At 39.2% G+C, this 25,939-nt stretch overlaps 1 protein-coding gene across 2 annotated transcripts in view; it reads right to left on the bottom strand.

Moving 5' to 3' along the window:
• Map3k2 (mitogen activated protein kinase kinase kinase 2) overlaps window positions 1-25,939 on the bottom strand; it is a 69,115-nt gene that overhangs the window by 30,829 nt on the left and 12,347 nt on the right. For both annotated transcript variants that reach the window (XM_087592067.1, NM_138503.1), the window contains 4 exon segments: window positions 7,378-7,447; window positions 3,104-3,222; window positions 1,950-1,990; window positions 412-511 (listed from right to left, as the gene is read on the bottom strand). Coding sequence is in view for 1 of the 2 variants with exons in the window: in NM_138503.1 (NP_612512.1) it covers window positions 412-511; window positions 1,950-1,990; window positions 3,104-3,222; window positions 7,378-7,381 (264 nt within the window). In the remaining variant the exon portion in view is untranslated.

Raw genomic sequence — 25,939 nt, 5'->3', positions numbered from 1 at the left:
CACTCACAGTAAGAAACTTCAGTTACCATCTAATCCAATTCTACTCTCAGGATTGAAACTGGCTTCTGAAAACACAGCAAGTTCTCAAGGCCACACACGCTGACCCCAAACATCAATACAAGAATCCAAACGTCCTGACTAATATCACAGAGATTCTAAGTGTACAGGGGAGTAAGTTCACGGACTACACAGTAAGAGGGAAAAATGGAAGCGGAAACCACAAGGTGGTTGGTGTCCACTTCTTCCCACGGTACAGTCTCAGGTGTCTGCACGGTGCTAACACCTCCACTTAACAGCAAAGTCTAAATGCGCCTCTCACTCCTCTAATGTGCCGCCTTCTTACTAATCACCAGATAAAGACACCATCTCTTCCATGAACACACTAATTCTCCAAAATAAGGGCATGTTTACCTCGTTGTTGGTATAGTGTAGATCCATAGACTGTCCAAAGGCAATTTTAGACTTAGACCTCAGATCTTCTAGTTTAACTGGTCTAGTAACCTGCAAGATTCTATAAAAAATAATTTTTACATATTTTATTTTGGTTGTCAGAAACAATATACTTACAACAGTTCCATTTTGTTAGATAAAAAACTTAAGTAAAAATTATAACATACTTGATCAAATACAAAAATTTTCAATATAAAATTTGCAATTAAAATTTGTCTTATTCTAATTATAATTTGTAAAAGAAGATTCTCCAAGTTTTAAATTCACAGTCACATAAATATTAAAGCTCAATATAAAGTGCTACTTAGGAAAGTGTTTGAGTTAACTAACTACTTAGGAAACTGTTTGAGTTAACTAACTAACTACTTAGGAGAGTGTTTAAGTTAACTAACTAATTAACTAACTAACTACTTAGGAAAGTGTTTGAGTTAACTAACTAACTACTTAGGAAAGTGTTGAGTTAACTAACTATGTGGCATCTGAGTATAGAATGCAATGAAACTGTTAGGAACAGTAAGCTCCTCGTCCTGTGGAATCAAGCTTTGATTCCTGGATCCTTATCAATTCAAACTCTTAATACATATGTCATGTAAGCATCCCTAAGACATCATAAAGGGACTGAAGGGAAAAAAATCATGGTATCTGCTTCCTCGATTCCTAAGGTCTGGCCAGCCCAGGGAGCCTACACCAAGTCTAGAGAATACCAAATCGGATTATTAGCTTCACGGGGATGAAGCCACGTCTGCGCTAACTTTATAAATCACAAACTAGGTACAGAGCTGAAGGGATGGAAAAGCCAGCAAACATCCAAAAAATAATCCCAAATAAGGAATAGATCAGATAACAGTTTATTGATATATGTTATACTTTTTTCCAGTATATCTAGTGAAACACGTCAAATCTACAAGTTATAGGACTTGTGAGGGTTTTAAATTCCTTAAGATGAACAGGCCTTTTATTAACACAGTGAGACACTAATAACAAAAACATTATCTTCTGTACTCCTATGGGGTCTTTTTCCAGCCCTCACCAACTGCACTTTCACCCTGAGGCAGAGCTAGCAAGAGACACCAGGCAGAGACAGCTGAGCTTACATTCCTGCTGCTTAAGTACCTGCAGCCACCATTCCAACTCACTTCTACAACACCATTAGCAAAATATGCACCACAGCATAGAAGCCTTTTGAGGATAGTCAAAATTTTTTATTTAGGAACCATAAAGGTAAATGGTAAAATTTTAAAGTGTGTCTTATGAAGTGATCTCATTTACTTCCCAATTTTGCAAAGCAAACACATTCAGTATTTCCAATGGTTAGCATGTATTTTGACATATTCTATTTCTTGCCAGTCTAGGTACATGCTACCCATTACCAAAGACTATTTCATTTTCAACTTCAAAACTACAGAACTTCATTCAAACCTGAAAAGAATACTAATATCTTAACTGGAATACACATGTTATTATATGATTTAATTAATGTGTGGTAATCCCTTGCTTACCTTTTTTCTCCTCTATGTTCAAATTTGACTCGGACATCATTCTATAATAAAATAGATATCAGTCATAATCATGTGGAAACCAGATAAATTCCTAAGTCATTTTCCCTTAGTCTACTCATTTAACACAGAGCAGAAGAGAAAGGGTTTCATTTTGAAGGTGCAATTCCATTCACCTAACGTCTGCCAAAGCTGAGTTGAGAATCACAGTCAGATCTGACAGCAGGAATGAACACCAGTGTCTACTCACTGTCAGGATTTACTCTCATATTTCAGTAATCAATCCTGTAATTTAACTAGCTTCTAAATACACAGCATGGATATGAAACACAGAGGTATAATTCACGTCCTAGAGTAAGGCTGGACAATGCGAGGTTTCATTATGCGACTTCAAATGGCATGACTTTAAAACTTAGGTCTGCTATGTCTACAACATTCCATCTGTTATGTTCTGACCTAAGCTGACCATGAACAAAACGATGGGAAACTATGGGAAGCGGGAACTCTAGTATAACTAGTCTAGTCTAACTAGTCTAGTCTAACTAGTCTACTTCCTATGCTTCCTAGCTCATGCTACTCTTGTTAATAGGAACCACGTCACCCCAGTTATGGGTATCCAGACGATACTTCTAGGAAAAGAAACAAAAGAAACTGCTTATCTTGGGTGCTGAAAGAATGGATGAAATAGTAACTTTAGCAAGCAGTTACCATATAGCTTTTTAAAAATGTATATTCAGTTTTTCTCACTATTTCTTTAATACTGTACTTATACATAGCATTTATATTGTATTACATATTAAATATAAATACAAAATTTAAAATGCACATATCAAATAATGTATTAATAAACACAATATTTGACTCAAAGTAAGTCTATGAAATGAAAGTAATTCATAGAACAACAAATACACTTATTAAGACACTCCTGATGTTGGGATTAGAAAGGGTGCTCAGTGGTTAAGAACACATACTGCTTTTATAGGGACTAAATTTCAGTTCCTAACGCCCATGTCAGGTGGCTCACAAGCACCTGTAACTCCAGCTCCAATGAGATCCAGTACAGCTAGTTTCCATGGGCACAAATTTATACAGAAACACATTCACATAGTTTAAAATAATAAAAATGAAATCTTTTAAGTATTACTGAAATAAAATACCTGTTTTTTTGGTGAAGAGGGTTTTGCTTTTCTGGTTTCTTGTAAAGATAATGCTGGCCGACTGGCCTTATGAAGGACAGCCAAATCTTGCATGATTGAATTCAAAGCTTGCTGATCATCTGGGAATTTTTAAAAAAGACAGACATACACACACATTTTTTAAAAGAATGCTAATCTCAACATATATTTATCATAGTCATCAAGCAGAATTTATAATGGAATTTAATAAATAAATGAATTAATTGGACTGGAGAGATGGCTCAGCAGTTAAGGGTACCTGCTGCTCTTTCAGAAGATCCAAGTTTGGCTCCTAGCACTCTCACTGAACAACTTACAACCATTTGTGACTCCAATCCCAGGGAATCCTGTACCCTCTTCTAGCTTCCCCCAGCAACCACACACATGTGACACACACTCATATAAAATGTATCTCTTCCTGTTAAAAACAGGGTGTCTATGTTTAGTCCTGAAACTATGTACATCAGGCTGGTTTTGAACTCTTTGAACTCTTCTTCACCTGCCTCTTTTTACCAAACAAAATTTTAATTGTGTTACAAGAACACACATACATGGGGCTGGGGATTTAGCTCAGTGGTAGAGCGCTTACCTAGGAAGCGCAAGGCCCTGGGTTCGGTCCCCAGCTCCGAAAAAAAGAACCAAAAAAAAAAGAAAAAAAAAAAAAGAACACACATACATACAAACCACCTCCAAGAATAACATCAAAACTGCCAAGACTCAAGCACCACATAAAATAGGCATCTAGACGAGTTCTCTCTCTCTCCCTCTCCCCCCCTTCCCCCCCACCCCGCCCCGTGTGTGTGTGTGTGTGTGTGTGTGTGTGTGTGTGTATGCGCTCCCACGGAGGCCAGAGGTGTTGGATCCCCTAGAGCTGGAAGGTGGCTGTAGTCATCTAATGTAGGCGCTGGGAATAGAATTTAGGTACTCTGAAAGAGCAGTATGTGCACCTCACAGCTGAGCTCTCCCTCCAACCCCATGTATAAGGAAGGTAAAGTCATTCTAATTCATTCAGTGACTTAACACCCTGAGTCAAAACAGCTGTGCTAGAACAAATTCTTTTCTATGGCTCCTAAACAAAACACACACCAGATATCAAAGACTTAATAAAAAAAATGAGGAAAAAAAAGTAAAGCTTGTGTAAACATGATCTTCCTTTACCAACCCTATCCAAATCACATACTTCGTTTAGAGACGTGTTCCTGTTACTGATGCTTACAGGAAAAACAGAAAAGCTCCATCCATGGACAATGGCCTACTAATACTTTGAAGGGTTCTCTCAAACTGCTTCCCAAGACTACAAACATAAAAGTGTTTATCGGGCTGAAGAGACAGCTCAGCAGTTCAGAGCACTGGCTGTTCTTCCAGAGAACACAGGCTGATCTTCCAAAGGAAGCTGGGTTCAATTGCCAGCAACCACACAGCAGCTTACAACTGTCTGACTCCAATTCCAGGGGATCTAACTCTCCCATACAGATGTATATACATGCAGGCAAAATATCAATGCATGCAAAATAAGTAAATCATTAAAAAACAAAAAAAAGTTATCAAAAAGGCCAATAGCAATTTAGGTAACAATGTGGAACTGGAGAGTTGCTTCAGCTCTTGCAGAAGAGCAAGGTTCTGTCCCTACCCCCATGTGGTGACTCCAGTTCCAGACAATCCCATAGCCGCCATTATCCTGCAGGCGCCAGGCACAGATGTGGTGCATAGACAAACAGGCAGGCCAAACACCCAGTTACACACACAAAAACTTTAATTAAAAGTAAAAATATAAGAAAAATTCATTCCTTAGGAAACAGAATCTAGAAAACTAAAAGGAGGATTATAAAGCTTAAACTTTAATGTCTTCCAAATAGATTTTCTTTAAAATCACAAACATGACCCCTATGTAATGCCAATCCAAACTATTTGGAAGACTATGAAACAACAGATTTTTGCTAGTAAATCAATCTACTAATGACTATTAACAGATAAATAAAAGAATCAAAGGTCTTTACAAATTAACATTTTTAAATGTAGCCATTATGTTGGGCAATAATTTATCTTCATGAAGTAATAATAAAAAAATGTTCTGCAAAAGAAATCATTAAAAAGAATCTGGTAATTCAATTGTTCCAAAAGTAATTCAACTATATAAATAGTTAAATATATACTTCATTGATTTTTAATATTCAGCATAGTCTATAAGTTACAGTATTTGTATACTAATAATTAAGGTAAAATTGAATGCTTTTATTAATAAATCCCAGTTAGGTTAGTACATTTATTATCTTGTGGGTGTGTATGCACTACAGTGCTTATGTGCTTACAGGAATTGGCTCTCTTCTCCCCATAAGAGTCCAAATTCAGGTTTGTCAGACATGGTTTCACGTACCTTTACCTGCAAAGCTATCTCACAGGCCCCAAGAGAAAAACCACTTCAGTTTTTTTAAATCTATGTTTTTATGTGTGTACCTGCCTGAGTTTGTGTGTGCCACATGTGTGCAGATGACCACAGAAGTCAGAGGGTTTTAGATCACCTCAGACTGAAGATATGGTTATCTATGGACTGCCTAAGGTGACGCTGAGAGCTGAGGCCGGATTAGAGCAACAAGCACTCTAACTCCTTGGCCATCTTTGCAGCCCTCAGAGAAAATAGTTATAACCTTCTTAAAGCATCCTTTATAAAATAGTATTGTTCATGGTGTTTTCTTAGTCAAATAGTAATTGATTCAGTTACAACGTAATCACAGATAGTATGCTGTAAAAATGTCCACAACAAGACTGTTCATTGTTGATAAAAATTGTCCCAACCTGAGTAATCCCATACTGATCTCGAATAGAGTAAAACCACTTGGCATGACACTCTTTAAAAATGTCAGGCTCCTTGGGGCTGGAGAGATGGCTCAAGGGTTAAGCGTACTGGCTGCTTTTCCAGAGGTCTTGAGTTCAAATCCCAGTAAGCACATGGTGGCTCATAACCATCTGCAATGGTTAAAAATTAACTTACTATATAAGTTGAAGTACAAATGAAAAAGAAATGTGAGAGGCAAAAAGGAGTCAGTAAGAGTGTATGCAGTCTGGAGCTATTAGAGTCCTGCTTAGAGTGGAGAGGCTGGGTTCCAGAGGGCACCACACACACGAGGCACCATGTGGGAGGCTACCAAGAAGGGGGAAGAGAAAGTTTCAAAGTAGGAATGTGGAGCTTTGGCTCCAACTATGTGCAGTGAGAGTGCACTAAGCCTCCAAAACAAGACTCGTCCAAGTGTCTTTTAACTCTATCAGCTACATTGTTTGAAAGTGTGTGTGTGTGTGTATATGTGTGTATATGTGTGTGTATGTGTGTGTGTGTGTGTGTGTGTGTGTGTGTGTGTGTGTGTGTGCTGGTTAAACAGTGAGACAAACTTTGGCAAGTAAATGTCAGAGTTATGGGGATCAACCTCAGTTTAAAAACAGCATACAATTAACTACTCTGTCCATGTTTCTCAACCTCGGGTCTGGCAGACCATTTGCTCTGCTTCTCTCCAGTGTCTAACTGCTGCCTCAGGACAGAACCCTCAATATTAAGGAGAAAAGGAGGCAAAGAAGAAGGAAAAGCGATGGGTATAAAAACTCAATGCCTGAAATCTATTTCTATAGATAGAGCAGACTGCTTCTAAATTAAACTTACAATGCCACAGAATATTATGAAAGAAATTGTCTCTGCACGTGGATGGCTTGCTTATATACTCGATTATAACATCTGATGACTGTTCTTTCCCCTTACCACCTTACTTTCTAAACTAATCACAAACACCTGAGCACTTAATCTGAACTTCTCAACTGGGTCCTGCAGCTCACGGTCATTCCAAAACTGTAACAATGTAAAAAGAACCTCAACTCAAAACCTCTTGTTTGGTGTTAGTGTTGGTGGTCCTGTTACTGAGCTGAGCCTCACATAACTATTCAAGCACTGTACTCCTCCCTGACGCTTAAAGTCCACTAAGTAGAATGTTAGCTAAATCTGTCTCACATGGCATAATCTACTGCATCATAACTTTCTATATATGGCAGTGCTTCAATTAAAGTGACAAAGGAGAAAAAAAATAAATTTCTATATAAAGTTTATTGTAAGATAAATAGTTTATTCTTCATCCTATTCTTTAATTATAACTTTTTTAAAAGATGCTTTTAGGGGTTGGGGATTTAGCTCAGTGGTAGAGCGCTTGCCTAGGAAGCACAAGGCCCTGGGTTCGGTCCCCAGCTCCAAAAAAAAGATGCTTTTAGCTTAAACTTACCCATTATGGCGTCCAGCTCAATAATTTTAAAATTAGGAAAACAGTTCTCCCATCAACATTCTTTATTGCCCTAAAACATAAGAAGACAACATATTAATTAGTAAGAACTGGAACAGGTAACCACAAAAAGAAAAGTAATCAAGTCTTTGTAATAATATGCAGTCCTCCTGCCATATTAATTTTTTCTATGAAAATAATACATTGTTTAAAAACTACATAAAGAATAACTGTAACACTGGGTGGTGGTGGCACAGCACTTTAATACCAATTTTCAGGAGACAAAGGCACTGGATCAAAAAAAGTGTAACTATAACTGTTGCTCGGCACAAAATATATTTAATTTGCATAAATGTAAGGAAGGAAGGGAGAGGCAAGTATGTAAGTGTGCATACTCCTGTAATTACGTTGCTATCAACCCAACTACAGTTGTGAGTTATAAAGATATTCACTGTAATCCCCAGACAAACCACTAAGAAGGAAATCTAAGAGCAAAGGAGTCAAAACCTTAAAACAGTACACTAAAAAACACACACACACACAAGGTAATAATGAAGAAAATTCAGGAAAAAATATGACACACAGAAAACAGAAAATAGATAGATATGCCTTATGTAAATTATATTAAATATAAATGGAATGAAAACCAGTTAAAGGTAAAGATAACCAGAACAAATTAAAAACATGCGCTAACTTGTAAACAGACAAATTTTAAAATCAAAGGCTGGCCAGGCAGGGCTACAAAGTAAAAAATAATTTCAATAAAATACTAGCAAACCTAACCCACAACATTAAAAAAGAAGTGTAGTAGTAGTAGTAGTCATCGTCTACTAGAATATATAAAAATTATTATAATTCAACAGTAAGACAATCCAATTATAGGACTTCAGTAGAGATTTTTTTCCAAAGAGGCTGCACAAGGGCAGAACCATTAAGGATAACACTCAATGTCATGAGTTAAGCTGAGGACTGTAGACCAGCACCACAGGGCCAGACCAGTTCACTTTAGCAGGATAAACATGAGCAAAAGAGAGTGGCAAGTGGTCTGAAAATGTGAGGGTAGAAAACCACCATCTCCATTTTAACACATATTTACAAAGACTTGAAAAGAGAACAACCACACAACAGCCTGTAAACCCGGCTAGGGAGACAGTCCAATCAATAAAGTACTTTCCACACAAGCACAAGAACCTAAGTTCAATCCCGATTACTCACATAAAAAGCTAGATATGGTAGTGTGCACTTGTAAGCCTGGTGCAAGGAGGCTGAGAAAGGCAGGTATCTGGAATTTGCTGGCCGGCCAGCCTAGCCTAATCTAAGAGCCCAGGTCCAAGTGAGAAACTGTCCCCAAAGAAAGAAATTGGTTTGGGGGGGAGGGCAGGGAGAAGAGGGGGTGAAAGGGAAAGAAACAAAATCAAAGTGGACAGAGGAGGAAGAACACCCAAGGTTGATCTCTATTCTCCACACATGTGCACACAAACACATATACTCCCTTTAACACATACACATATAATTTTTAGGGAACCTGGGAGGATGGCTCAGGTCACAAAATGCTTGCCACACAAGCATGAAGGACTTGAGTTCAGATCCCCATAACCCATAGGCACTAGAGAAGAGATTCTTAACCTGTGGGTCGAAACTCCTTTGGGGGTTGAATGACCCTTTCACAGGAGTTGCATAAGATATCCTGCATATCAGATTTTATCTTATAATTAATAACAGCAGCAAAGTTACAGTGGATTTTGTGGGTAACTGTAAGTAGATGTATATCACAGAAACAACATATAAAGAATAAGCCCTTTGGCTGGAGATGGCTGGCTCAGTGGTTAAGAGCACTGACTGCTTCCAGAGGTCCTGAGTTCAATTCCCAACAAGCCACATGGTGGCTCACAACCATCTGTAATGAGATCTGATGCCCTCTTCTGGTGTGTCTGAAGACAGCTACAGTGTACTTACATATAATGCATAAATCAGAAGAAAAAGAAGGAGGAGGAGGAGGAAGAGAAGGAGAAGGAAGGAGGAGGAGGAGGAGGAGGAGGAGGAGGAGGAGGAGGAGGAGGAGAAGAAGAAGAAGAAGAAGAAGAAGAAGAAGAAGAAGAAGAAGAAGAAGAAGAAGAAGAAGAAGAAGAAGAAGAAGAAGAAGCAGCCGAAGCCGCCGCCGCCGCCCTTAAAAAAAGAAAGAAAAGTAGAAGCGATGTTCCTCCAGCTGAGGAAGAAAATGAAATCAAACAGTAAGTCCTGTCAAGCACTGAAAAGAACAAAACCGGGAACTGAAGAGTAAGTTGAAAGACTATCAAAATAGGTTTTTCACAAATTATTTTTAAAACATACAACTGTAGAGTTGGGGTAAAGTACTTTATAAGCAGGAGGACTTGAGTTCAGATTCCCAGCACCTGTATAAAAGCCAGGTGGTGGCCAGCACTTGTAACCCCAGCACTGGGGAGGCAGAGACAAAGGTTCTGGTCCTCACAGGCTTATCAGTGTACCCTAAGGGACAAGCTCCAAACCAGGAAGAGATCTCATCTCAAAACAGGAAAAAAAGTGTGCATGCACACACGTAAATCTGACTGTATCCAGTTAATCTACACAATACACAAGACACTCTATCCAACATATACTAAACCCACAGAATAACATTCACCAAGATAGATGTGGGCCTTAAATAAAACTCAATATAGTTAAAAGAACTAAGACCACAGAAAGTATGTTCTGACTATAACTCGCTCAATCTAGAAACAAATAATAAGCAAGAAATTTTTCTAAGCATTAAAAAAATATAAGAAACAGGCTGGACAGTGGTGCACACCTTCAGTACTCTGGAAGCAAAGGCAGGTGGGTCTCTGTTGAGTTCAAAACCAGCCTGGTCTACAGACAGAGCTCCAGGACAGCCAAGGAAAAACAAGGAAATCCTGTCTCCAGAAAAAAAACTATTAAAACAACAGCAAAAACAACAACAACAACAGGACAACCTATACAAACAGAAAAGCAAACAATAAAACATATACATGTTAAGTGAAACAGTTTAGATTTATAAGTAATGTATACCTAAAACTGTTGAAAATTAAACTATGAAGACATGAATGGAAATACAGCACACAGAAGTACAAAAATAACAAAGTAGCACTAAGAAAAAAATATCATACTGTCTTAGTTAGGGTTTCCATCACTGTGGCCAAGGCAACTCTTAAAAAGGACAACATTTAATTGGGGCTGGCTCACAAGGTCAGAGGTTTATTTAGTCCATTATCATTAAGGCAGGAAGCATGGTGGCATTCAGGCAGGCATGGTTCAAGCAGAGCTGAGAGTTCTACATCTTCATCTGAAGCCAATAGGAAAAGACTGGCTCCCACATGGCTAGGAGGAGGGTCTCTTAAAGCCTGTGCCCCAGTGACACACTTCCTTCAACAAGGCCACACCTCCTAACAGTGCCACTCCCTGGGTCAAGCATATTCAAACCACCACACATACCAAGCTGCTCTGCTTCCCCACAACAGATACCCCAACAAGAAGCCCTGGACTCTTGAAGATAAAGAAAGGGGTGAATCGGGGTTGGGCATTTAGCTCAGTGGTAGAGCGCTTGCCTAGGAAGCGCAAGGCCCTGAGTTCTATCCCCAGCTCCGAAAAAAAGAACCAAAAAAAAAAAAAAAAGGGGGGTGAATCAAAAATGGCCTTGTTATAGAGGACTGAGAATGGAGGTATTATAAAATTATTGTTCTTAATATGTGTGTACCAAGAAAGAAACAGAAACAAATACATAAGGCAGTTGTATTTTACAGCTTAGTGAAGTCCACAGAAGGAAAGTCCACAACTGCTAATGGACATGGGAAAGGGGCACAGGAGGCCAGGGGATGGCTTAGCAGGTAAAAGCATTTGCTGCAACAGGCCTACACAGGGCCACATATGCATGCATGTACATGAACACATATTCACATACATGTACACACATGTACTAATAAATAAATAAATTCCTTTTTTAAAAAGAGGACAAGAACTGCTAGAATGGGCTTCCACTAGTCAAATATGGAATAACAATGGATTAATTATAGCCCACTAAAAAAGGAAAATATAAGCAATGAACCAACAATTGAAAAAAAATGAAGCTTTTTCTCACAGTATAATATCGTTTAAAAAACCTATAATAAATGTAATACAATCAAAATGACACCAGTTGGAAATGACCAGTAGTAATAATTAATTATCAATGTCATTCACAGTGATCCTATCTCTGAATCAAAGGGTCAAGGCCAGGCATGGTGATGAACACATGTAATCCTAACATTTAGGAGGGGTCAACAGTAAAACCACCCACCTGGAACAATAATAAATAAAACTTTAACTTTTTTAAAAGGGAAAGATTTTAAAATAGAGTCTCCGTTTCAGCAAAAGCTCCCTGTTTTTCCAATCAGACAAAGTTAAAATCTTACAACATCCTTCATTCCTGATTCCTTTATCTTCCATCCTGTGTGTTTTACCACCATCGCTTGATTCCAAGCCACGTAAATATTTTTTATCTAGCTAACCTGTTGAATTATATGCCAACATATAATTCATTTTCTAAATAGCAAAGAAAGCATCTTTTTCAAAATTAAAAAAGCCAGGCATGGCAATCCATACTATTAATCCCAGCATGGAGGGTAGAAGCAGGAAGATTTCTGAATTCAAATTCAAGGTCTAGGCCAATGAAAGCCTGCCTTTAAAAATTAAAACAATACAAAATTAAGTCAAAATGTTCTTTTTCTGCTTAGAAGCTATTAGTATTGTCTCATCACAATTTGAATAAATTCAAAAATCCTTGACAGGATCTCCTGTAACTATATAATCATATCTTTCTCTAAGCCTTGACTATGTTCTTATAACAAAGGTTGTTATAAAAATAAATTAAAAACTTTATAAAAGCACTATTACTACTAAAGCACTGCTACCACCAGCAGCAAGATCAGCACTGTCTAATACATAACCACCCACTTCAAAGGAAGGCTGCTTCGTGTCTGACTCCCTGCCGGCAGCTGTGCCACCCCCTTCGCACCTCCGGACAGGCTGTATGATTAAGCTATAACCTTTGGAGAGCAAACACTCCTTTCTGTCGTGGTCTTGGTCACAGTTTCTAAAGGCAGTGGAGAGCACTGCTAGGCACAACATAACCTCAGTGCGGACAAGTGAACTGCAGAAATGCATTGCTACTCTGCAGCCCCCAGGAAAGTGGATAACCTGGACACTGAGATTTCACAAGACAGAGGAAAGCTCAATGCACCTCTTTCGCAACACTCAAGTACTGCAGGACTGAACACCACTGCTTCTCGTCAGGAGGTTTCTTTCACTTCCCACTTCTTCCAATGCCACACTCCAAGCACAGAGAACTCCAGTAGAATGCAGTGAATAATGAAATAGATCTCAGGAGTGGGTTAGGTTTTTCTGCATTTGATTTAAAATTCTTTCTTCATAATCTTATTGGGTGTTTTTTGTTTTCAGTTTTGTTAACTAAATTAACATCATTTGATAGACTACCCTGCTCCTTGGGAAGTCATATATGAGAACATGAGAGTCCTAACATATAATCCAATCAGTATGACCTTAAACAAACTTAGAGAAGTATTTAAGTATGGTACTGGCCTGGCCTGGTACCACAAGCCTTTACTCCCAAAGGAAGGCAGATCTCTATGAGCTTGAGCTAGCCTGGTCTACACAGCAAGTACCAGGACTGCCAGGGCTATATAGTAAGACCATGTTTCAAAAAACTAGCAACAACGATTTTACATATATAATCACACACACACACACACACACACACACACACACACACACACACACACAGTATGACCACAATATTAAGAGTATGAAGAGACGTTTATGATAGTACTCTTGTAGAGAAAGAGAACGTGTTCTTGGCTGGCCTTTGGATGACAGGACACTCCCATCCACCCAGCTTGTTGATGGTGGTTTGTGCAAAGCTGGATGCTGTGGTGCTGCCCATGTGTTGTAGGCCTTGGGAGAGCTCCACTGCTTTTAGGTTTAGCATTTACTGAAGGTGGAGTGAAATATGTAGATGCAAATACAATTCATAAGTACAATTCATAATGAAAGCTGCATGAAGCTTTTAATAGCAAGCAACGTTTTGTATCTGGAGAAGCGCTGTCCCAAAATGTGGCTCTGCCTCAAAGATTCCAGCGGTCAGAGAAACAACTATTATTTCAACACACCTGCGGTGTCAGGTGCCACTGCCCTCAGTACAACTTCAGCCAGTACCCAATTTGTTAGACATAATTAACCAATGTGTAAAAGCCCAGTGAATACGTCTATTGAAGTTTTCACAAGAACGCTGAAATCCAGCTTTACCAGCCACAAGCTTGACAGAATTCCAGCCTCTACGTTTAGGCTATGATCCACCTATTTGGACACTTAGCAAAAAGATATCTGCAGTTCAACATTTAAAATGCACTTCTTAACCTCTGCCCTTTCCTGAGGCCGCAGAACCTCAGCAGTACATATGAAATTTAGAATGATTGGTATTTTACCAAAATAATCAGTGCAATGCTTATATATTGTTAGGCTCATCTAGAACCAAGTTCCAGGAACCGAGGACACCCTAGAGCTTCCATGGTGTATTCCTTCGGTCACTTCTAACCCTGCAGGCCCTTCCTCATTATCACTCTGTGTTTACACGTCCCACACTCATACACATACATATCAAGTTTGTTCAGCCATTGATAATTTTTTACCAAGTCCCATGCTGATTATTTAATAACTTTCTTTTTTTTTTTTTTTTTTTTTTTTTTTTTTCGGAGCTGGGGACCGAACCCAGGGCCTTGTGCTCGCTAGGCAAGCGCTCTTCCGCTGAGCTAAATCCCCAACCCCATTTAATAACTTTCTATGCCTTATTCTGTGCTGTTATGTGAAACCTTCATTCTAAAAATATACTTTATTACAGAAGTACATATCATATAGAATATATTCGACTTAAATACTTTAAAGGTACAAATGAATCGCAGCTAAATAATTTAATTTTTTAAGATTATAATTACATCACTTCTCTCTTCCCTTTCCTCTCTCCAAACCTTCCTATGCACCCGCACCAACATCTTTTCAAATTCATGACCCTCTAAAATTGTGTGTGTGTATGTGTGCGTGTGACTGTGTGTGTATATGTGTATGTGTGTGAGACTGTGTGTGTGTATATGTGTGTATATGTGTATGTGTGTATATGTGTATGTGTGTATATGTGTATGTGTATGTGTGTATACGTGTATGTGTGTATACGTGTGTGTATGTGTGTATGTGTGTGTATATGTATATGTGTGTGTGAGTGTGTGTATAAGTGTATGTGTGTATATGTGTATGTGTGTGTATGTGTATGTGTGTGTATGTGTATGTGTGTGTGAGAGTGTGTGTGTATGTGTGTGTGAGTGTGTGAGTGTGTGTGTTGCTAAAAACAACCTGAATGACTGTTTGGTATTGGATAGCTATTGGGATTGAGACAAGAGTCCCTCAGAGGCCCTGATGAAAGGACAAAGGGAATGTTAGCTCTGAATCCATCCCTGTCCAGGAGTGGACTTGGCAAGGCTAGTCTATGGCTGGAGGCAGCGCCTCAGAGGAGTCAAGGTTGTAGTTTCTGGGGACCTGCCTCTTCCCAAAGGGCTATGATCATCAGTCCTAAGACTATTTTCCCCTGCAAAATGGTTTATAAGGTGCTGTCGTTCTTAATAAACTTGCTGGGTATAAGACATAGCTGGTGCAAGTTCGTCCACCACAGCTTTCCTGTCCTCTTTATCGTCTCATCTCTTGGCCGCCCCACTTAGGACCGGTCGCTAAAGAAGCTCTGCTGGTCCACATCAGATAACCAATTGCTGTATCCTTCCCTGGGAAGACTATCTCTTTTACTCTCAGCATTCCCTGACTGTTCTTTGTGTAAAGTTAAGGCCTTCTAATTCTCTCCTTAAACATGCTGGCATGGCTATCAGTGTGGTGTTTGAGCAGTTACGTTGCTGACACTTTCTGAATGTAGTTTCTGGCATGTCTAGGGAACTCCCTGCTCCTCTGGCTCTTGCAATATTTCAGCTCTGATCTTCCACTGCACAATGCTCCAAGCCTTAGGTACACAAGTTCTTTTGTAGATGTACCCATTGGCACTGGGGCTCCACAACCCTATGTCCTGATTGGTTGTGGTGTTCTGTAAGAACAGTCTTCATGCATTGAAAAGAGAAGTTCCCTTGAAGAAGACTGAGGATTACACTTATCTGTGGACATAAGACAAGTGTGTAGAGTGGTTAGGGATTGTGCTGGTTTAACAGAGTGGCAGTTTAGGTCTTCCTCCACCTTATAGAATGTCACTACCCCTGAGTAGTTAGCTAGGCTTCCAGTACTAGACTTGAGTTGCCTCTTGTTGAGTTGGTCTTAAGTCCAACTACAGAGTTGTTGGTAACCACCACGCTATGCATGCTGCTACTGTATCCTTAGGGTGATCATACCACGCTGGTCATTTTTATGATTCATAGACATCTTAATCAAAAATGTAGACATTCTTAATCAAAAAAAAATTGAAATTCTTATAAATGTTTCCATTCTACCAGAAGTTATTTTTCCAACTTATTTGTTTGAATTATAATTTTTCCCCTTCTTTCCCCCAACTTCTCTTAAAAGGAAAGGGAGGAAAGAGAGAGGGAGGAAGGGAGGGAGGGGGTTCTACAAATGAAATAAGCAGACATCTAATAGCTACATAACTTAGCAACTATGTACTTGATAACTTGTTTTATTATATAATCAATAAAACAGTGATGTGTGACTTTTTTCAACTGTATAGTTATACTTCCTGGGAGTGTGATTATAGTTCTGTGGGAGAAATAATCTGTCAGTATTCACCAGCTTGTAAAAACTAAATTCAAGTGCTTAGATATAAAAACTATGAAATGCTGTTAAAAGATATTAGTAACAGAGCACAGAGTATCTGTTAGCACTTGAGCAGCAATGCCCCGTTCTCCACAGTTCACCCTCATCTGCTTCAGAATCTGGTCTACACTGCTGTGACATGTGCATGCCATAGATGTAGTTTCCTTTCACACAACTGCTCTTGTCATCCTATCAGACTTCTCTATAATAACAACCTCTACCACCTACAAGCTAACTGACAATCCCAAATTTACCTCTAATGTCTAGATGGAATTCAGTGTAACCAATAGAATAAAGATAAAAGAGAATCTTAGACAAAATACCAGAAATGGAAAACTTGGTCAAAGAAAACTTTAAGTTAAAAAAAAAAATCCAGGCACAAAACATCCAGAAAACCTGGCACATATGGAAGACAAACATAAGTATAATGGCAAAGGAGAAAGGAGAGAAACGCTGGTTAAAGGCATAGAAATTATTTTCAACAAAATTATAGAAGAAAATTTCTGACTTAAGAAGGTGACAAGAAGCATATAGAACAACAAACAGACTGGACCAGAAAATCCCCATGACACATAATAATCAAACACTAAATGTATAGAACAAAGAAAGAACATTAAAAACTGAAGGGAAAACCACCAAATAACATATAATGGAAAACCTATTAAGTAACACCTGAGTCCTTGACACAGACACTGAAAGTCAGAAGGGTCTAGGTGGGTGTCCAACAAACTCTAAAGGACCACAGATGCCAGTTCAGGCTACCATACCCATGAAAACTTTCTGTTATAACAGATGGAGAAAAAGAGGTATTCCACAATAAAGGAGGGGAGGGGAGGGAGGGGAGGGGAGGGGAGGGAAGGGAAGGGAAGGCTGGAGAGATGGCTCAGGGGTTAAGAGCACCGATTGCTCTTCCAGAGGTCCTGAGTTCAAATCCCAGCAACCACATGGTGGCTCACAGCCATCTGAAATGAGATCTGATTCCCTCTTCTGGTATGTCTGAAGATAGTGACAGTGTGCTCATATACATAAAGTAAATAAGTCTTTAAAAGAGGAGGAGGAGGAGGAGGAGGAGGAGGAGGAAGAGGAGGAGGAAGAGGAGGAGGAGGAGGAGGAGGAGGAGGAAGAGGAGGAGGAGGAGGAGGAGGAGGAGGAGGAGGAGGAGGAAGAGTGAAAAAAGTGAAATCTCATATTAGTACCGTAACAGCACACCTGAAAATTCTAGGAGGAGAAAAGAAATAACACCCAAAGAAGAGCAGAAGGCAATAAACAAACTCAAGGCTGAACTCAGTAAACTAGAAACAATATGAGAAGCAAGGAAACAAGGAACTAGTTCTTTAAGAAAGGCAGCAAGGGGGTTGGGGATTTAACTCAGTGGTAGAGCGCTTGCCTAGCAAGCGCAAGGCCCTGGGTTCGGTCCCCAGCTCTGAAAAAAAGAAAAAAAAAAAAAAAAGAAAGGCAGCAAGACAAAACATTAGCCAAAGTAACTCAGAGGCAGAGAGAGAAGATTCAAATTAAAATAGAGGGAAAGGAGGACATAACCCTGAGGAGATCCAGCGAATCATAAGCACATACTTAAAAAACCTGCACTCCACGTAGTTGGAAAGTCTAAAATAGAAAACTTTTCAATACATAACACCTACCAAAGTTAAATTAAGATCAGATAAGCAATTTAAGCAGACCTTAATGAAATAGAAGCAGTAATTAAAATTCTCCCAACCAAAAAGCTCAGAGACAGATAGTTTCAGAGAAGAATTCTACCAGATTTTCAAAGAGTTAACCCCCAATACTCCTCAAATTATTCCACAAATTAGGAACTGAAGGAACACTTTGCAATTCTTTTACAAGGTCACATTTACTCTTATACTCAAACCATATAAAGACCTAACATGTAAAGAGAATTACAAATCAATTTCCTTTTTGACCACAGATGCAAAAAATCTCAATAAAATACTGGCAAACCAAATCCAAGAACACATCGAAAAGACCACCCACCACAATCAAGTAAACTTCATTCCAGAGATGGTTCAAGATATATAAATCCATAAATGTAATCTACCAAATAAATAGACTGAAAGATAAAAACCACATGATCATCTCTTGGATGCAGAAAAGGCCTTTGATAAAACCCAACACCCCTTCATGACAAAAGTCCTACAGAGATTAGGAATACAAAGAACAAGTCTCAACATAATAAGTGACTGATAGCAAACTTATAATCAACATCAACATAAATAGAGAAATACTCAAAACAATTCCATAAAATCAGAAACAAGTTGATTACTCCCTCCATACCTATTGAAATCTTAGCTAGAGCAATAAGACAACTGAAGGAGATCAAGGAAATACATTTCCAGGTGATGTGATAGAATACAGAAGTGACCCTAAAAACTCCACCAGGAAAGTCCTACAACTGATAAACATTTCAGCAAAGTAGCAGAATACAAAATTAATACACAAAAATCAGTAGCCTTCCTATACATCAGAAGTTCTCAACTTTCCTAATACTTCAACCCCTTAACACAGTTCCTCAGGCTGTGGCAACCCGAACCATAAAATTATTTTCATAGATATTTTGTAACTGTAATTTTGCTACTGTCATGAATTGTAATACAAACATTTGATATGCAAGATGGTCTTAGGCTACACGTGTAAAAGGGTTGTTTGACTCCCCTTGGGAGTCGTGAACCACTGAGAAAGAAATCAGAGAAATAACACCTTTCACGATGGCTCAAAAAAACAAAATATCTTGGTGTAATGCTAACCAAACAAGTCAAAGACTTGTATGACAGAAACTTTAAGACATTAAACAAAAAAATTAAAGAAGATACCAGATAATGGAAAGATCTCCCTGAGGTTATGGTTCGGTAAGATTAATATAGTGAAAATGACCACCTTACCAGACAGAAACTACAGCTTCAGTGGATAATCACCATGAAAGTTCCAACACAATTCTTCAGAGATTTCCAAAGATAATTTTCAGCTTCATACAGAAACACAAAATACTAAGGATAGCTTAAACAATCCTGAATAATTAAAAAAAAAAAACTGCTAATGGTATCACTATTTCTGATCTCAAATTGTGCTACAAGGGTAACAAAAAAAATGTAAAACAGACATTCTTGGGGCTGGAGAGATGGCTCAGTGGCTAAGAGCACTGATTGCTCTTCCAGAGGTACTGAGTTCAAATCCCAGCAACCACATGGTAGCTCACAACCATCTGTAATGAGATCTGATGCCCTCTTCTGGTGTGTCTGAAGACAGAGACAGTGTACTTACATATAATAAGTAAATAAATCTTAAAAAAAAAAAAGACAAGCTTATCAATGGAATTGAACTGAAGACCCAGGCATAAGTGCACACACCTACAGACTCCTGGTTTTTTGTAAAAAAAACCACAAATACGCACTGGAAAAAGCCATCCAGCTAGACCAGCACACAGCATTTTCAACAAATGGTGCTGGTCTAATTGAGTGGCTGCATACAGAAGTATGCAAACAGATCCAAACTTACCATCCTGCACAAAAATCAACTACAAATGGACCATTGGTCTCATAAAGGAACTATATATAAAATGAATACACTTAACCTAATAAAAGAAGTGGGGAATAGTCTTGAACTCATTGGCACAGGAAAAGAGCTTCCTAAACAGAACATGGACAGCAAAGGCACCAAGACCAACAATTAATAAATAGGACCTCAAGAAACCGAAAGCTTCTATTCAGAAAGGGGCATTTTCCATACATTTGGACATTTGGAAATAGTGTTAGGCCACAAAATGGGAAAAGATTTTACCAACTACACATCCAATAGAAGGCTAATATCTAAAATAGGCAAAGAACTCAAAAAAGCTGAACATCAAACAAACAAATACCCCAATTTGAAAGTGGGGTACAGACCTAAACAGTGATGGCACACAAATGGCTGAGAAGCACTTGAGATTTTCAGCCTCCTCAGTCATCAGGGAAATGTAAATCCAAACTACCTTGAGATTTCACTGTATACCAGTCAGAATGGCTAAGATCAATTTAAAACACTGACAGCTCACACTGTCAAGGCTGTGGAGTAAGAGGAACACCCATCCATTGCTGGCGGGAGTGCAAACTTGTACCGTCACTATGAAAATCGGTGTGGTGGGTCCTTAGGAAGCTGCCTCAAGATGCAGCTATGCCACTCGGAAGGACTTTGGACATATATACAGACTTATAAACCCTGGCTGTTGTCTCAGAGTATTTCTGTGAGGTATCTTAAGAAAAGGAATAATTCATAAATGTCTTTACCAATGTTTACTAACAGTAATTAAAATAATGGCTCTCAGTGTCCCTCATGTGGAAAATGAGGATAAGGATTGTATCCACTTCATGACTGTTCTAAGAATTAAAGGAAATCTTATTTGTAGAATATTTAAAATACTAAATCATAATGCATACATAAAAACTAAGTTATTAGTTCAGCACTGGATCTAATCGTTTCTCAGAGTCCACACATTTGCTCTACGGTATCACCTTTTGCTCATTTAGCTATTCTAGCAATTTTAATACATGTCTTTGCTGCACCACACTACTGCCCTCAGTAATCTCCCATATTTAAAAATGAAAAATAAAGCCAGGCGTGGTGGCAGAGGCCTTTAATCCCAGCACGTGGGAAGCAGAGGCAGGAGGCTCTGTGAACTGAAGACCAGTCTAGTTTGCACAGTGAGTTTCAGGTCAGCCAGGGGTACATAGTGAGATTCTGTCTCAAAAGATGAGAAGAAACAAAATAAAAAACAAAAACAAAAAACTAATAAAGTTGGGTGGTGCTTTAATCCCAGCACCCAAGAAGCATAAGCAGGCAGATCTCTGAGTTTGAGGCCAGACTGGTCTACAGAGGGAGTTCTAGGACAATCAGGGCGACAGAGAAACCCTATCTTAAACAACCGCCCCAAAGAAAAACAACAAAAACTAATAAAAGTTTTAAAATATTAAAAAACTAAATTATAAAATTTAATTATATCTTTTTAAAATTCTAAAATTGGGCCAGCATGATGGCTTGGTAGTTAGAGCTGCTTACCACCAAGCCTTAGGACTTAAATTCAATCTCTGGAGTCCAAATGATAGAAGGAGAGAATCAATCCCCACATCTATCCTCTGACCTACAAACACACAAGCATACACACACACACACACACACACACACACACACACACACACACACACACACGGATAAAGCCACATACACACACACACACACACACACACACTGATAAAACCACATACTGACATACACACACACAAACACACACACCCTAAAACACATTTTTTAACTAAAAAATCTAAAATATTTCCAAAGTGTAAAAGTAATATTTACAAGGCCAATAAGATTGCTCAGTAGTTAGAGGTACCTTAAGACCTCTATTCAATCCCTATAACCCACACAAAGGTGGAAGGAGAGAACTAATTCCATACAATTGTCCTAACCTCCTCATGCACCATGGTGTGTGCACTCACAGACACATCATACATATATACAATAATAACCTAACAAATCCTTTTTAAAATAACACTTACACCAGGAAGTGGTGAGTTCACCTTTAATCCTAGAACTCAGGAGGCAGAGGAAGGAAGACTTCTCTGAGTTCAAGGACAGCCTGGTCTATGGAGTGAATTCAGGACATCTAAGGCTACACAGAGGAAAAAAAAAAAAAAAAACCCTGTCTCAAAAAAAAACAAAAACAAAACAATAATAACATTTACACCTTAACACTGGCCTAATAAAACAATACCTGGTCCCACTTATTCTGCTGGTAGAAGTTTACTACTTCCTGCCGTTTATGTTTTAATGTATTTATTTTTTATGCTTTGCCTGCATGTATATATGTGTACTGAGTGCATGTCTGGCGCCCTGAGAGATCTGAAGTCACCAGATCCTCTGGCATTGGGGTTACAATGATTATGAGCTACCATACAGTTGCTGAAAACCAAACCCAGGTCCTCTGCAAAAACAATGGGCCCCTAACCACTCCAACTCCTGCTCTGCTCCTTATGCAAGTCTCAAATAACACCGAAGGCCGTACTTTTCCATCAAAACTCAGAAGACCGTTACCAAAGCCTCAATCTCCAACACAAACCTGTGACTAACCACGAACACACTACCTGCTTTTCCCAAAGACCGGCCAGATCCTGTTTCCTGGACCTACCACACCAAGTACCCATCTCTGGCTCCTCTTCAATCATCCTTACTTCTCAACACCTAACAATATGTGCAAGGAATGGTTCTCTGACTATGAGAAAACATACAGTATGTATTTGTCTAAGTTAAGCTTATTTCCCTTTCACAATGGTCTCCAGCTCAGTTCATTTACTGCAAATGATGTAGTTTTCTTTATGGATGAATAAAACTCCGAATAAAACACTATCACCACCCCCAAAAAAGGAAAAAAGTTTTCAATTAACCTTATTGCCACATCTTGCATCTCATGCTGGGGCATGCTCTTCCAATATGGGATCTATTTTTATTGGCCAAACTGAGGCTTTTATGTATTTATATGGTTTCCATTGGGTGATGTTGGCATTTAAGTCCACCTCATTCCTAAAACACCAACACTACTGACAGCACAGCTACAGCTAAATGCTCACCTTTGTCGCTGTGAGTGTTTAGAATATGTTTTATATTAAAGATTCCCGTGGCACTTTGTAAATATTTCATTGCATCATTCATTTTTACACATGCAAGGGAATCCTACATTCCAGGTTGCTAATGGCTGTTGCAGTTTATTTTTGTTAACTAATGATAATTCGTTTAACACTTACCTATCAGTGTGACAGCATGAATAAGGTATCTATAAATAATATCTATATTTGATCATCTCCATAAATGACAGTGGGGGAGACTAATTACCTGGAAACATCAGGCAGCGTGCTAAGCAGTTCACACACCATCGCTCGACACTAACTACTCTCAATGATGTGCTATCTCTCTTGTCCACCTTTCCATGTGTTCTCACAGGCTAGACTGAAATCCTCAAATATATGGACTTCATATTATATTCTTATCTCCACTCATGTCTCTTCTCCCCACCTCTCCCTTCAAAGTGTGCCCTATTTCTCTTTCTTGCCAGTGTTACTGGTAATTGAGCGGGGGCACTTACTCTACCACTGCCTGTAGGGTAAAAAGCCCAAGCTCCCTTCCACCCACCAGTCCCTGAGCTTGCCCCTAGCTCAGGACTTGAAAACCTAGTACCTACTCTGGAACTCTCCATCCCACAAGAAACCCTTATAAAGCCTGCTTCCCACTCTGCTACTTCTCACCTGAGCACAGGTGGCCACCCTCTTGTGTCTTTCCCAATAAATCTCTTGTAAGAGGTTTGTTGTGCAGTGTGACTTTGTGGTAATCTACACTGGCAAGATAACCTTCTCTTCAGACCTGCAACACTTCCTCTGGGGAAACTTTCCTCTCAGAGCTGTAACGCAATGCTGACACTGCTAAACACTTTCCACAGCAATATAAAGTAGATAAAAAACCAGGTGTGGAAAAGTGAAGCAACTGGCATTACCAGATTAGTATGTGCATAGACTGCAAAGTCCCACAACTTCAGTATCGTCCTTTGTGGAGTTTTCACCCTCCCTTGACTATTATAGTAGTGGTACTAGGCCAGCTTGATTAGTTCAAACTACATTTCCCAATATCCTATTCCAGGTTACTGTAAGCCAAAAGAGCAAATTCCTCTCAAAAACATGACTAGACCGAGATTAAGAGCTATAAACAGATTCCAGCATATCTCTGGTCTCCCTCCCTCACATATGGCTGTTCTTCCAATCCAGGCCCACCACTAAAAGCTTCACAGAGCAAATGAGGTGGCTGTGCAGAAACATCATCTCAAAGACTTCCCACCAGCTCCACCCTGTGGCCCCACAGGTGACCCTATGATCTGTGCTGAACCACTGTTTCAGACAAGTTGCTAAGTGGCTTTTCTCAAATCTGCCTCGCACAGTGGAGTTTCTGAATCTCTCCCACGACCACATCTGCTCTTACTCCTTCCTGAAATCCCTTATTCCACAGACCGCTGTACTTCTTGATAACACCTTCCCATGCTACAAGCACCGATTCTTCTCTCAATCAATCTACTCACCAAGAAATGCCCGCAACTTTCCCTTCTGAGACTTTCTCATAACCAAATTTAGGGTGCTTGGTCTTTCCCTAGCCTCCAATCAAATCATTTCGGCAATAGCCACTTTTGCTTCTAAGGAAGACACTTCTCCCCACTTTCTCCTCTTATTAAGGGTGGGGGGGGGCAGGATTTAGTGGTGAGAATACCAGTTAGTGTAGCTATCAGATTAACAGCTGTCAATGAGGCAAGATTAGCAATAAATGCAAAATTCACTTAAGGGAATTTTTTCAGCTTGGTTAAAAATGGAAAGACAAAAAAGGGAGACAAAAATTCTAAGAAGAAAAGTTGATAGGTAACTATCTCAGAAATCACTTTTTATGTAGTAATGTTATGTAGCAATGCGAAGTGCGTCCCTAAAGTTTGCAAAGTATAATATCAAGTATCTTCCTAAAATTTTCAGTTTCTACTAAGCATAAAGGATTGTGCATAATTCTCCAATACTTTTTTCTTTTCCTAAAAGATCCCTCCCTCCCTCCCTCCCTCCCTCCCCCCCTCTGGCTAAAGTATTCCCAGGAATGTATTTCACTAGCTCGGTTTCTCCAGTCATAAAACTAGAGTAATTCAATTCTTCTGTGTGATTTTCTAGGACCCGGAACTTCCTGGTTACCTCACAACTGATGAGGACTTCCAGCTTACTCTTTCAAGTACCCACTGAAAATTTGCACTACCAACCCATCTGGGTATAAAATGCTTTTAAGGAATTTAATTCAGATCAATTAATCACATTAAATAAAGCTATTTATCCTGTCTCTGAGAACTGTCCTAAAATAAATCTACCCTCATACTACTGTCATGTTCAACAACTTCACAAGAAAGAAAACAAACACCTCTCCTCGTTTAAGCTGTGGGTATCATAATCATAGGCTAGACAGGTCTTTCATACAAGAACACCCAGGCAATGTACTTTTATAAATCCTAAGGTCAGGGCTGGGGCACAGCTCTGTGGTAAGGCATTAAGCAGAGCAAAGCCTGCATTTGGTTTCCTTGTGTTGAAAGCATTCTGTCTCAGACTGTTCCTAAGAAATAGCAAATGTAAGGCTGCAAGCAGGTTTACCACCTGCAGCTGGATTGTAGTTTTCTAGTGGACTGAAGCATTTCATTGCCCAGGGAAACTCCTTAAGACAAAATGTAAACAACTCAAAATAGCTTCAGGAAGTCCCTGAAACATACTAGATTCTCTAGGCCCCTCTATTCCCCAGTAAGCACCACACAGCTGAAGAGTTACTTAGCCAAAGCAAAGCTGCAGAAAAGACTTTGAGACAAGCCCTACAAGAAGTTTAGACTGCCTGCAGGCTATGTGTGCAGTATGCTCTAGTTTTCCTTCCAGCTTCTGTAAGCTGTTGCATATGCTGGGGTGGGCTTAGGTGATGCAGACGTCTTTGAGTCATTTCTGCTCCTTTAAGTAACCCCTCACCCATATTCCTGTAAGTAACCCAATAACACATACTGATTCACCAGGTTGGACCTTGGTGGTATCCACATTTTGGCCTGTCATGGGCTTCCTATCTTGAGTGAGTAGATGTATGCTGGACCTTGGTGGTA

The sequence above is a fragment of the Rattus norvegicus genome, chromosome 18 (assembly GCF_021556685.1).
Source record: "Rattus norvegicus strain SHRSP/BbbUtx chromosome 18, alternate assembly SHRSP_T2T, whole genome shotgun sequence".
Lineage (NCBI taxonomy): Eukaryota > Metazoa > Chordata > Mammalia > Rodentia > Muridae > Rattus > Rattus norvegicus.
This window is presented reverse-complemented; position numbering and strand designations above follow the sequence as displayed.